The sequence below is a fragment of the Pogona vitticeps genome, chromosome 2, assembly GCF_051106095.1.
Source record: "Pogona vitticeps strain Pit_001003342236 chromosome 2, PviZW2.1, whole genome shotgun sequence".
Classification (NCBI taxonomy): domain Eukaryota; kingdom Metazoa; phylum Chordata; class Lepidosauria; order Squamata; family Agamidae; genus Pogona; species Pogona vitticeps.
This window is the reverse complement of record NC_135784.1, coordinates 137,371,928-137,385,862: the sequence shown is the minus strand read 5'-3', so window position 1 is coordinate 137,385,862 and position 13,935 is coordinate 137,371,928. Positions and strand designations below refer to the sequence as shown.

At 42.6% G+C, this 13,935-nt stretch overlaps 2 protein-coding genes across 2 annotated transcripts in view; one reads left to right on the top strand and one right to left on the bottom strand.

Moving 5' to 3' along the window:
- The window catches only part of ACSF2 (acyl-CoA synthetase family member 2), a 69,934-nt gene that overhangs the window by 14,833 nt on the left and 41,166 nt on the right, over positions 1 to 13,935 (bottom strand). The window lies entirely within an intron of this gene.
- The window catches only part of CHAD (chondroadherin), a 14,421-nt gene continuing 4,238 nt past the window's right edge, over positions 3,753 to 13,935 (top strand). The window contains exon 1 of the mRNA XM_020815229.3: positions 3,753 to 9,515. Within this exon, the coding sequence (XP_020670888.2) occupies positions 8,736 to 9,515 (780 nt within the window). The 5' untranslated portion in view covers positions 3,753 to 8,735. The remainder of the gene's footprint in view (positions 9,516 to 13,935) is intronic.

The following is a 13,935-nucleotide window of genomic DNA, read 5'->3' as shown; positions in this document are numbered from 1 at the left end:
ATGTACAGCTGTACAATCCAAAAACAAATGAAATTGCTTCTGGCTTCAGAACGATTACTTTTATATATCAGCAGATACATACAAATGTAAATGGTAGATTAATGGACTAAAACTCATGTGGCTAACTGACAAAGGTCTCTAATTGGATCACACACAGCCTTAAAAAGTACACCTACAGTATTCTGTCTGAACAGATGGTATATGATCAGAATGTCACCAGATTGTTGCAGGAGGGTATATTTCCTGGGTCTTTATAGGAGTAGAGTCCCATGGTCCTGTCTTCTTGCACAGCATATGAAATTCAACTTGGCCAGACCAATGGGGATCTAAAGCTGTTTCTCTCCAGTGCTGAAAATTGACCTCCTGTTATTTTTCTCTTCCTTGGTGGCTTGGAGTGGAATTTTCTTTCCAGAATGATTCACATTCTTGTGGTTCATGTGCTTTTCTCTAGCTTTGGTTGAGTTTCAGAAGAGCTGCTTGGCAGCCGTCAGACAGAGGCATGTGGCATTAACTTGCTATTTTATCAATGTCTTCAAAAGTGCCCTTGCTAAGTAACTAATCCATTTCTGTGAAACTAGAAGAAAAAGGAACAAGAATGTAGAGGGCAGAAATTGAAGATTCCCTTGCCAAATGGATTTTAAGAAGATTCTGATATTCAGGAAAGCAAACAAATAGATTAAGGCAAGAAAGACTTTGATTCTGGGGTGAATTATTGGAGCTGTTGATGTCCAACATAAAGCAAATGTAGTGCCACTAAGGGTAAATAGACCAGTTCCAACCTTTCCCCTATGCATTTCCAGGGATGGATAACTCATGGGTTGCCTGTAGCTCCTGGACATGGGTAGAGATCCACCATGCTTCTGTTCCCACTGACTAGCATCACTCCTTCCATTTCATTAACAGTGATGCCAGTTGGGGTTGCGGAGGAGATGATGTTGAATTAATTGTTCCTTCCACACTGCTCATGATGGTGTGAATGCAGCACTGCTCACAAGGTCACTGGGAGAGTAACTATGGGGTCAGTGGTAGGGCAGCCTCCTTCTCCCCACTCCACTAACTGCAAACATCCAGCTTCGTGACTTTTGCAGTGCTAATGACAATCAGAAAGTAGCAATGCCCATGGAAGTCTTTGAAAGGGGAAGTGACCTAACCTTCCTCTTCCATCCAAGAATCCTGTGGCAGCAATGAAGCAGCTATGTTCAAAGGGACATGGAGATGTTTTAACTTCCCCTAACTTTAAAGTTGTCTCCTGCCTCCCCCCCTCCCAATCTTATACCGAATGACTGATGTGGGGGTAAGATTAAAAGTTTGTGTGTATGTCTTTTTATGTGAGCATCTCTGTGAATATATTTACACATGCATATTACCTAGTAATATCTGTGTAGAGTGTTAACTAATTTAGCATCTGCAGAAAGTACATGAAATTGCAGCCTCTGGTGATCTTTGTCAATCTCTAAAAATACTGGAAAAGGGGGAAGGAGAGCAGGCAGCATGGAACTGTGAACATGTGTTATATCACACAAGGCTGAAATTCACAACTTTTAGTTCAGTTTGAATTTACAAGCATGTTCATTCAATCCGTACAAGAATAAACTCACTATGTTTAAAGGGACACAGCTACTCCTCTCCTTTCTCCATCACTGTTTCCTACCTGTGAAAAATGACTACTCTGCACAAGAAATGTTTCTGCTCATGTGTTAGCTGTGCACATGAGCAAGGACCCTAGAAAACCAGGGTTCTTGTTTGCATACAGAGCTTACAGGTCAGTACAAATGCCTACCCTGGAGACGTATCTTTTTCCATCTGCAGAAAACAATGACAGGGAGAAAGGACTAGCCAGCCACTCCTCTCAAAGCAAGGTGAGCTTATCAAGGCAGGGAACAAATGAATATAGCTTATTCTAAGGCATTGTGTGTTTGGGATAGTAGGTGCATATTATACAATTCTAGTAGGTGCATATTATACAATTCTCTCTCTCTGTGCATGCATGTGTGTGCATCCATCCTCAGCTTTGTCTGCCTGATGCAAGTGCCTCACTCTTGTTATGGCTTTCTATCTGTGCTTGTCAGAAGGCACAGGAGCTCCACCCAAAGAAAAAGTTGGCTGGCAACCTTATTCTCAGGTGCTTCATTCATTCCACCCACAGCCATACTAAATTTTAGAGAGGTCATATAACTTCATATTCCATTTTTTTTTTTTTGTTATCAAGCCCCCTTTGGTTGTCAGGTACTACTGAGGAGAATAAGGCAGAATGACGCCTAGTTTCCTTAAGAACCTTGCAGGATAGGTCCCATGCCACCTGTCCTTAAGTTCCAAAGTGTAGGAGGGGAGGCTGATTATGCACCCATAAGTGTAAGCAGGGGTGGCACCGCCTTACTTGAATCATGAGCCACTCTTGAGTATAGAACCGTTATTTGGGGAGCTTGGATTAGTAGCTTCAGCCTTGATTCCTTATTTATCTCAGGTACTACTAATAACCATGTGCCGTCAAGTCTGTTCTGACTTATAGTAAACCTTTCCAGGGTTCTCTAGGTAGAGAATACACAGAACTGGTTTACCATTCCCTTCTTTTGGTGCCACCCTGGGAATGTGCAGTTTGCCCATTACTACACAGGCAGGCTCTTTTCCTAGGAAACACAGGAGAGACTCGAACTCCCAACCTCTAGCTCTGTAGCCAGAAACCTAAACCACAAAGCTATCCAGCCAACTCAGATACTAAAGGTCAGGCTTTATCTTCTGAGACGTGTGCTTCATTTGTATCTCTTGAAATGGATTGTACAGATGGTGTTCGAGTTAACTTAAATAAAAATAAAAATGGGGTGTGGTAATAAGGACTATCAACACTCAAAACTAGTAATGACCAAAAACAGCTCTGAGCTATGATGCCACTGAAAACACGCTAAAACTATATTTATGCTGTTTTGAAAAGGGTGTATTTACTTGCTTACCCCACAAGGGCCTCAGTGGAGCCAACAGACGGGACTCTGACCTTCGTAAATTATTAGCCACTTGATTCACATGCTTGTACAGTAGAAAATGTTTGCAGAACTGTTAATCAATTAAGAAAGAGGGGATTGCAGGGTAATCCTGCCTCTTCTGAGATGTCCTAGTGGCCCTGGCCCCAGGGAGCCTCTAGGGTGGAGAACTGAATAGAGGCCCAGTAAACGGTGGGATGTGTTGCCCTGCAGTAGAAGGAGGTTTGACACTGGAGCCGTTGTCACTGACTGACCACACACCACCCAGAAGATACTGGCACAAACTAAGTAAACAGCAAACTTGTGAAAATCACTGCTTGCTCTCTGTCCAGTTCTAACTCTGTGAAATGTAGTGTTCAAATACTAAATCTCGATAGTGAGACACCAAGAAGCAAAGAGCAAAGCGTCTGTCCTGGTGTGTCTAGTAGGAAGGTCCCAGCCAGCCATGTAACAGGAAATTCTGAAGTCCAGGGTCTCTTTCTGCATCTCTTTCTCAGGAATGCCTGTTTCTAAGAGTATACAACAAAAAAAATGAGGTTTCAGCTTTTTCTGATTCTAGTTCTTCTTTTCCCCCTTTCTGACTTTTAGTGCTTGTTTTACAAGATATATTCTATAAGCAGTGCCGTCCACTTCTCAACCCTAGGGGAGTCACAAATCTCACAACTGCTATTCTTGGATGATCACAGAGAAAGCAAGTTCCTCTTTTAAGAAGGATATCCCTTCTTTTTGGTGGAACATGCATGTAACTAATGCATAAATAAACAGAATACAGGTTGAAAAGCAGTGGCAAAAAGTAGGCATCAATTATGTCAGAAACATTCAGTCTCCACAAGTTCCTCCTAGAAGTAAACACTGAAAGGAGTTTTGTGGCATCTTCAGAATTAATGTTACTATGATATAAGCTTTGGTGCACTTGGTTTCTTCCAAGCGATCAGAACTGTGAGAAGTTTGCATTCGAAAGCATCCTCCTGGAGAACAGATAAATCAAGCAAGTGTGATCCAGAGCCATAGTAAAGGAGCTGGCCAACATGCAAACTGTAGGTTCTACCCAGGGATCAAGTGAGCCAGGCCAGGGTCGTTGAAGAGCATGGCCAAGCCTAATCCAAGTTCATAGATCAAAGAGTCTTTTGGAGCAAGAGCCCAGTGTCTAGGACTGGCTGACATGCTCCAGAGCCAGATATAATGTTGTTTTAGCAACTCCTCCAGCCTGGAACGGATCTATCAGGGCTCCAGTCAGGGTTCAACTTCCTTTGGAAGGTTTTCTATTCCCAGTGGCATATCCTTGCTTCCCTTGCAGACAGACCCCTTTGTCATGTTACTCATGCTTTCAGCTCATACCATGTCCGTGGGCTGTTTAATTTCCTAAACCAGGATTGGGTTCCTGCTTCTTCAGCAAGAGGTTACACCGAGTGTTCATGATCTTCAAAGACATTCTGTTCCTCAAGACCATCTGACCTTGGAGGTTCTGGATCCTCCTCTGCAGAGGATCTCTCCAGGCTCTTTATGGAAGATATATGGATATTAATTATGCGTCAAAGCATCATTGTGTGTGGCATGCATAGTATATATGAATATTTATATGCACCAGGTCCTTAGATGTGATTTTGTAGAATATAACTCATACTGCTTTAAATAAATAGAAACTCTTTGACATTCTGCTGTGTCCCGCCTACATAAAAGCTCTCTGCATGTTATGAGACATAAAAGAATCACTGGTATAGTGGACAAAGTACTAGACTAGGATACAGAAGACCTGGGTTTGAATCCCTGCTCCACCATGGAAAGTCACTGGGGGAAGTGGCAATGGTCAACTAGTTCTTGAACATCTCACATACCTGATATGAGATGCTCAAGAAGTGGTTGGAATAAGTTGGAAGTTTACAGCATGTAACAACAACAAAAATCACAGGTCCCTGGCATACATGTACCTATGCTATTTTGCTATGTTTTGCAATTCTTTTTTTTTAATTACCTTTTTTTAAACAAACTGGAAAGTAATCTTCTTCCCATCAAAATGCTTTTTGAGAGCCTCTTCAAATGCTGTGTGCTGCTACTCTCTGGTGCTGCAAAACATGTCTACACTGATTTACTTCACAGGTAAATAACAATGTTATCCTCTCCCACAGAAACTATCCATTTTATTTATTTTGAACAAACAAAGAGCCAGTAAAATGGCTTATCTGTTACAAATATTCTTGCAAATATTACAAGGAGTTGTTGTGCGGTCTCCACTCTGCTAGCTAAATATATTAACCATAGGTACAATATAGGAAACTGCAGATCTGCAAGCCAAATGTTTTTCAATACCGTACATTGTTTCTGGGTCCTTATTTTGTAACAATCTAAATTTATTCCATGGGAAATCCAAAAAAAGAGCAGAGTGCAATTTTATGAAGCTTACGCCCTACAGTGTTCACCACTAGAAATAAGCAGGAGTGGAAGTGGGGTATACTATTGCCTGACTCATGCTGAATTAAAATTTCATGCCAGCCAAAAAGGGCAATGCCTCTTCCTTGCTGGTCTGAACTTTGCAAAGTTTGTCTAAAATTCTGTGGCTTCTGCATGCATATTCCCACTGTTATAACTCTACAGAAAGCCATTCTAAAAAGAAAAAAAACCTTCTTGGCATCACAACTTAATGTGATATCTGGTAGAAGAAGGATTCAGGGTCTAGGCAGAGAATCATGTGGTCATAAGGTACAAAGGAAGACATTAGAACTGCAGAGCTGGAAAGGATCCTATAGATCATCGAGTCCAGCCCCTTATCAAGGAGGCACAGTGGGGGAATCGAACTCCCAATCTCAGGCTCCACAGTCAGAGACCTAAACCACCAACGTATCTGAGTCCTGATGTCAGAGAACTGTTAAAGAGGAGTTTAGAGGAACGAAGGAGCTTGGAAGTCAGAAACTCAGTGGAGGCTGAGTATACAAGAAGGTGAGTAAACCAAACATGGCCAGAAGCTAAAGCCAGCAGTAGTGGAACAAATGGAACACCAAATCTGAGAACTTGTAGGTGTTGATAGAAGAGGAATGCTGGACATACACAAAAACTAAGAATCTGGAAAGGGAGTAAAAATATGTCCCCCTCCAGCTGTTATGGTCCTTCATTGCTGGCAAGACTGGCTAGAATTAAGGGCATTATGGGCCATGTTCTCTATCCTGGAGTAAAAGAATCAGTAGCCTAGGCAGGGCTGGACTACATATTATAACCACCTTTGGAATGGCCACCTCTATATACAGTCTCTCGCCATTCCCTTTCAGAGAGAACTGCATGGCAAGATTTAAAAATATTAGCTGCTTTTGCCAACATTAAGAGTTGTCTAGAATGATGGCTAAAAATTAGCACACTTTTTAAAAAAACACCTTTCTATTCAAAAGTCTCTTTGAACCAAACCTCTGCAAAACAGAGGCCTGGCCATCCTCAGCCGTTTGCATAACAGCACACGGCGCATACTCAATGATGCCTCCTTTCAACAATGGAAAAAGCCAGACAACTCTAAGAATAATCCCGTCTCTGTGTCCTAAATCAGCCCTTGGATTTCCTCCCTTTCTTGAGACTGTCTCGCCTCCGTAAACACCCCAGCCAGCGGGGCTTTGGTCGCCAGCTCCAGCCATGGAAGCCTCAACAAGCTCACAGTTATATGTCCTCAGCTCCCAGCTATTTGCTGCAGCCAGCACCTGGCGAGGGACCAGCTCAAAATGTTCCATCCCCAGCCTCTCCACCCTCGGCCTCGCTCTCGCTCCCCCCCCCCTCTCTGTGCCAGTGGGAGAAGACTTGAAGCTTTTAGTTTCTCTTATCTGTGTCATCATCTGCCTCTGGCTGAGCTGGGCACCCTTTCCTCTATCATCCCTGTGCTAGTTTTTATGGGGAAAGTACAATGCAATTGCTTTTCTTAGGCAACCCAGTCTTATAATCCTACTTTAGAGACTGGGAAAGCTACTTGTTTGAGGCTACTACTCCTGGAATACATTGGCCAGCAGCTGTGCTAGTTGCAGGTCGTAGAATTTGTAATCCAAAACACATCTAACCAGCTTATATATCTAACTGGCTATTTATAGTTTTACATAGCCCGCTAACCAAAGTTCTCAGAGCAGCATAGGCCCTGGCAGGTTTTATAGCTGCAATTACTGGACATGCCTGCCTGCTGCTTTTAATCAGCCAGTTACCTAACCATGGCCAAATTACAAGCCAAGTAGTACAAGACAAGGTGTGTGTGTGTGTGTGTGTGTGTGTTTAAAAAAAGAACACCATACCCACACCCACATTCACACCCACATCCACACACCCATAAAGCCCTAACAAGCTGATCCTTGGTACGTAGGGGATGTTGGTTGGAGAGCCTCTGAAGGCAAAGATAGAAAGCAAAAGCAGAGACTTTTTTCAGCATGGAGGTGTTTCTTGGAGCTGAAAGAAGATGGACGGTCTGGTTGCTCAGACCCTCTCATAAGCAATGCTGCTCTTTTGCTTGTTCTTTCCTGACCAAATTGGGAAAGTAACAAATTGTAACAGAACAGGGCTGCCTTGTTCCCTCCCTCTCCCTATCAAGCTATTCACTGGAGATGGAAGTATTGCTGCCACAGCTTTTCTGGCAAAGACCCTGGTGCCAATGTCTCTTTGGCCACCCAGAGACTTACCCACTCCTCTAAGTTGGCTCCCTCCTTGGATCCAACTTCCAATGCTCTAAACATTTGGTATGTTTTTCCCCTACTCATTCTTCACACCCTATACCACTACCTCAGGTCTGGGAAAAAGCGACACTGTGCTAGCTGTGGGCGCATTTGTAAGCAGGTTTCAGGGACAGTGGAGTGAAGAGGAAAAGAATAAAGGATTAACTTTTCTAGCCCAGACACTCTGATTCTATTGGTTTGCTGTATTATAGACCAGTGGTTCCCAACCCTGGATCCCCAGATGTTCTTGGGCTACAACCCCCAGAAATTCTGGCCCACACAGCTAGTGGTGAAGGCTTTTTGGGAATTTTAGTCCAAGAATACTTGGGAACTACTGCTTGCAGGCCATAGTATATCAAACAAGTCACAGTCTAGTGTGCTAGCATCAATAGCACAGCTAGTTTACAGGTGAGAGAGACTTTGAGGTGGGACTGTGAAGAGGGAGAAGAGGGCCCCTCCTTGCCTTGTTAGTCATGGAAATTGTGCCATTGACAAAGTGTATTAATGGTACTATTTTGTGTTCAGGCTTACACAGACAGAAGCCTCAGTGGAACAAAGATGCTTCAGGTTCCAGACAGTGAAGGAATTAAGATACTTTCTATATTAGCTGGACTGACAGCAGGCCTTTTATTTTAGCCACTGTTTGGACTGCATCAAGAAAATCCCTCCCAGAGTATCTAAAGAAACAGGGAGGGAGGGGCATGTTTTGTTTTCCTACACACATGGCTTACAGCAAATGAAGAATTCCTCCCACAACAATACAGTAGATGCACAAACACTCGTCTTGCTGATAAATTACAGTGGGGTGGGGGAGCTGAGTGCTCCATGCATTAAAGTAGCGAGAGAGGGAGAATCCATCTGTGTTTGGTGCCAAAAAGTTAAAGTCACACCAAGTTCCTAAAGCCAGTTACTTCCAAGTTGGAAGCTAGCTGCTGCCTGCGGTTAGTGGGTAGGGATTTTGTTTTTTAATAACATTATAAATAGGGCTGTGTTCAGCTTGCTGCAGGCTCATTTTCTCTCTTTCGCTCCCCTTCTCCCTCCTCCCCTTCCTGCTGCTGCTGTTCCTCCTTCTCCCTGCACATCCATCGCAGCCATGGATCAATCAGGTTTCTTACTCCAGCTCTTCTGCCTGCTGGCATGCCTTTTCTCTCTTCTCCAGGCATGTCCTCCAAGCTGCCACTGCCATGGAGGAGACCTCCAGCATGTCATCTGTGACAATGTTGGACTAAGAAGGATTCCCAAGGTACCTGAACAGACACGGCTCCTCAATCTCCAGAGGAACAACTTCCCTGTCCTGCCAACCAATGGCTTCAGAGACATGAAAAATCTCGTCTCTCTCCACCTCCAGCATTCCCACATCAAAGAGATCTCCAGTGGAGCCTTCCGGGGCCTAAAGCAGTTGGTTTACCTTTATTTGTCTAACAATGACATCAGCGTCATCAAGATGGGAGCCTTTGACAACTTAACAGAACTCACCTACCTCTATATTGACCACAACAAGATCTCTGAGCTACCCAAGGGACTCCTCTCGCCCATGATTAATCTTTTCATCCTGCAACTAGGTAGCAACAAGCTCAGAGAACTGAGATCAGGAGCTTTTCACGGCACTAAGGACCTTCGCTGGCTCTATCTCTCCGATAATTCTCTCTCTTCCATCCAGCCTGGGGCCCTGGATGACGTGGAAAACCTAGCAATATTCCACTTGGATAAGAACCAGCTGACCAGCTATCCTGTGGCTGCGATGAGCAAGCTGAGAGTGGTGGAGGACCTGAAGCTCTCACACAACCCCATAAAGGCCATCCCAGATTTTGCCTTCCAGTCTTTTGGGCGGTACATGGAAACCCTCAGCCTGGACAACATGGGCCTAGAAAAGGTAAGAACTCCTCAGCCCTCTTTCTATGCCCTTCTTAGAACTACACTATCTGCCTAATCACTCTGCCTATAAGCACATTCTGAATATTTTGTCGTATTTTTCAGTTTTCTTCACATTCTAGCATGGAAGCAAGACAACCTACAGCCTATGGGGGGCATGACCTCTTTATCTTTCTCTCTCACACACGTACACACATGTTGGGCCCCTGCTGCAATAAAAATAATCACATTTCCCAGGAGAATCATGCTCCCAATGGGCTACCAAAAACACTGCTCTGGTAGGAAACTAGGCTGGCTCCCATATGCCATGTTTTCCTGTTGAAATGCAGCTACTTTTGCAGCCAGAATAGTAGAGATGACCGCAACATGACAGCATGGTTAAAACAGGACATTTGTAGCTGGATTTGGAAGGGTCTAATCATCAGTGGCTTCCCTACCTGTCAAAAATTGCCTATTGTTTCTCTAGCATGACCAAGAAACAGAGGTGAGGGCAGGGCTACCAAAGTAAGGATCTGCTGGCCCTCAGAAGGCTAAGGCCACCAGAGGTAGGTTTAAAGGGAACAGATTTAAAGCCCACCCACAGGAATGCATAGTTGCTATTCTCTCTAATGAATGGTGTCAGTGCAGTGCACTTTCATATATAATTTATGTGGGGAAAACAGAAAAGCTCCAATTTGTGTGGCAAATAAAAACTGTCTGATATGAACCCATAGGAAGTGTAATATCTTCACACTCACTCACACACACACACACACACAGAGAGAGAGAGAGAGAGAGAGAGAGAAAGACACCCTCAAGGCACTAATTTTGTGCAGAGGGGTGGCAATAGATTTTAAAACAAAAGCTTGGTTCAGGAGGGGAGAAGTGCCTGTTTTCCTGTTCCACAAACAGTTTATAGATTGTGAAGATAAAAGCACCTTTTGTTCAGCAACTGAAGGCCAAGAACTGATAGATTGGGGAAAAGACATCTGGCTGGGCACATCCCTTGCTTATGTGAGGTAATGGCCTCAATAATGAATGAGGAAAGTGGGGTTAGGGAAAGCATGGACTGATCTCCCTTCCTCCTTAAGTGTATGCAATGACTTTTGCTTTGCACCTTCTCTGCCCAGATAAAAGACACTTCATTGTTTTCTAAGATAAAGGAGGGCATTTGGGGAGAATATTTCAGGACTTTGAAGGGTAGCTGGAAATGTGTTTTTGGTCAGCCAGCCTTAATGGGAGCCCATTAGGCCCAAACTCAATGAAAACAGTGGTGGCATGTTCTGGCAGCAACAATATTGGTGAGGTGGGGGGGAACACTGTTACAATTTAATGAGTATTATTATTATGGGAAAATAAATCTCTGGTTCTTTTTCCAAATTGATACAGAAAAACCAAGAAACTTGGTGTCTACAGAAGAAAGGCATGAGATCAATAATAAAATGGTTGTTAAATACAGCTTAAATATAGAAAATATACTTTCACTAATAAACGTAGAATGATCTGATCCTCTGCATTATATTTTTCTAGATTGTACTACCAAATTCTCCGCCCCCCATTTGAATTACTCATTACCTTCATCTTATCTATCCTTTTTTAAAGTCCTCTGGCCAGTCCTTTCGTTGTTATGTACAAAGTATCTAGCATACTATTAAACAAAATAAATGTTAAATAGAGATCTCCATGGTCAAGGTGTCTTTTCTCCAAAACAAATGTGTGTGACTATGTAGTGTAAGTGGAAGGCAAATTGTTGTTGTTTAGTCGTTGTGTCTGACTCTTCGTGACTCCATGGACCAGAGCATGCCAGGCCCTTCTGTCTTCCACTGCCTGCCGGAGTTTGGTCAAAATCATGCTGGCAGCTTCGATGACACTGTCCAATCATCTTGTCTTCTGTCATTCCCCTTTTCCTCTTGCCTTCACACTTTCCCAACACCAGGGGCTTTTCCAGGGAGTCTTCTCTTCTCATGAGATGGCCAAAGTATTGGAGCCTCAGCTTCAGGATCTTTCCTTCCAGTGAGCACTCAGGGTTGATTTCCTTCAGAATGGATAGGTTTGATCTCCTTGCAGTCCAGGAGACTCTCAAGAGTCTCCTCCAGCACCACAATTCAAAAGCATCAATTCTTAGGCAGTCAGCCTTCTTTATGGTCCAGCTCTCACTTCCATACATCGATACTGGAAAAACCATAGCTTTCACTATGCGGACCTTTGTCGGCAAGGTGATGTCTCTGCTTTTTAAGACGCTGTCTAGGTTTGTCATCGCTTTCCTCCCAAGAAGCCTTAATGGGAACCCATTGGGCCCAAACTCAATGAGCAGTGGGAGCATGTTCTGGCAGCAACAATATTGGCGAGGTGGGGGAGGCAAATACTGGCAGACAAAATGAACAGAGAATGGATGGACTTGGAAAATGGGCAGCAGGAGCTGACAAGTTCATATCAAAATGTAGCAAAACAGAGGACAGCATTGGAAAGATGTTGATGAAGAGATGATTAGCACCAAGGACTGGCTAGTACTCTGTTGACAGGAAGACTGAGCACATGTAAGGACTTTGCCTTTTTTCTCTTCCTGCTCTAAGTTTACACTTTATAAAGAAAGATTTGTTTATTCATTATCTCTTAAAGAGAAACCCTCACAGGACTTCACAAAGAAGCTCTTTTCCTATCCAGAGACCTAGAGGGGCGATTCAGGTAACCTAGCAAAATACTCCTCTTCTTCTCTACTCATGAGTCATGACTGGGAGGCAGAAGCGTCATATGTTGAGGGTGCAACTGGTAAACAGGAGGAAGCTGTGACATCACACTGGATGAGGCCACATCAAAGAAAGGCAGCAGGATAGAATAGTTCCCAGGTGAATAAGGAGTACGTTTTCCAGCATGCTGTAGGACCACATTGAGATTGCCCTGGCAAATCAATTCAATGGCTCCTTGCAAAGCAGCAGCCTTCCCCCACCCTGAGATGCAAAGAGGAGGTGAAGAGCAGATGGAAGGAGATGAGCACATCACAGTGACATCAACACTTCAAACTCTCGGAGGCAGAGTGCTGGCAACTAAAACGGAATACATTATTTACTAAACTAATTATCCAAGAGCACAGACATAACACATATGCAGGATGCTAAGTTATTATGCGGGTCATAATGATGTTTGGATGGGAATAGAGAGAAGAAGGCATATGAAGAAAATTAATGATATGTTTTTACAGCGTGGAACTCTCTGCTCACAATTCTGTGTATTTCTTGTTCTTAAAAAGGATACCCCCCGACTGTGGATTTTGGAACAGTATACAAGAGATTCAGTATTTCCCAGATATGACTACAGTATAACGCAAAATTTCTGACAAAACAAAAACACAGCAGTGACTAACTTGCCAATATCCTATAGTAGCTTATTTCAAACTGGATGGCTTGCTTTGTATTGGTTCCAGGAATCACATGAGAGTTGATATGATAGGCATCTTGAAATATTTGAAGGGCTGTCATACGGAAAATAGAGCAAGCTTGTTTTATGTATCCCCAGAAGCCATGGTTCTACTACTACTACTACTACTACTACTACTACTACTACTACTACTACTACTACTACTACTACTACTACTACTAATAATAATAATAATAATAATAATAATAATAACAATAACAATAACAACAATAACAATAATAACAATAATAATACTGATACTGATACCAATACTACTAATAATTATTATAATTATAATTATAATTATAATTATCTATTATAATTATAATATAATTATATTATATATATATTATAATAACAATAACAATAACAATAACAATAACAATATATATATATATATAATAATTTTCCCTGAATTAGGAAAATTTTGACAATAAGGAGATATTCAAAAGGAGAATGGTGCCTCAGAGGACAGTGAACTCTCTTTCATTGGGTATTTTAAAAGGGAAGTTAGATAGCTGGCTGTCAGAGATGCTTTAACTGTGGATTTCCTGCTTTGGCAGCGAGTAGGACCCGATGAACCAAGGTCTACAGTTCTATGAATCTGGGAACAGACCGGATATAGTTCTAGGGGCAATAGGTGAGCATGCCTTGGCAGTGATGTTTGGGTGGGGAGCTGACTTGGACAGAGATTTCTTAAAAAGTGTGTGTGTCCATTTGGTGCATAATCCCCCTTTTTCCTGAAATAAAACAGTGGCACTGGTGAAGGCAAGTAAACAAACAAGCCTCAATGTAACCATAGTCATCAGTTTTGAAATGGCTTCCAAGAATATTCATGTTGACAAGTTTGTGTTTACAGGAATTATTACTAACAAAGGAAGCACCAGCAATGAGAGTGAACAAGGACAGAATAACAGTAGGAAGAATCCTTTTATCTCTTTAGGTTTATTATCTCAAAATTCTGCATAATAGCTATACTTTCTAAGCAAATATTTGGGAGATAAATTTATGGATTCTGCAGCATTCTG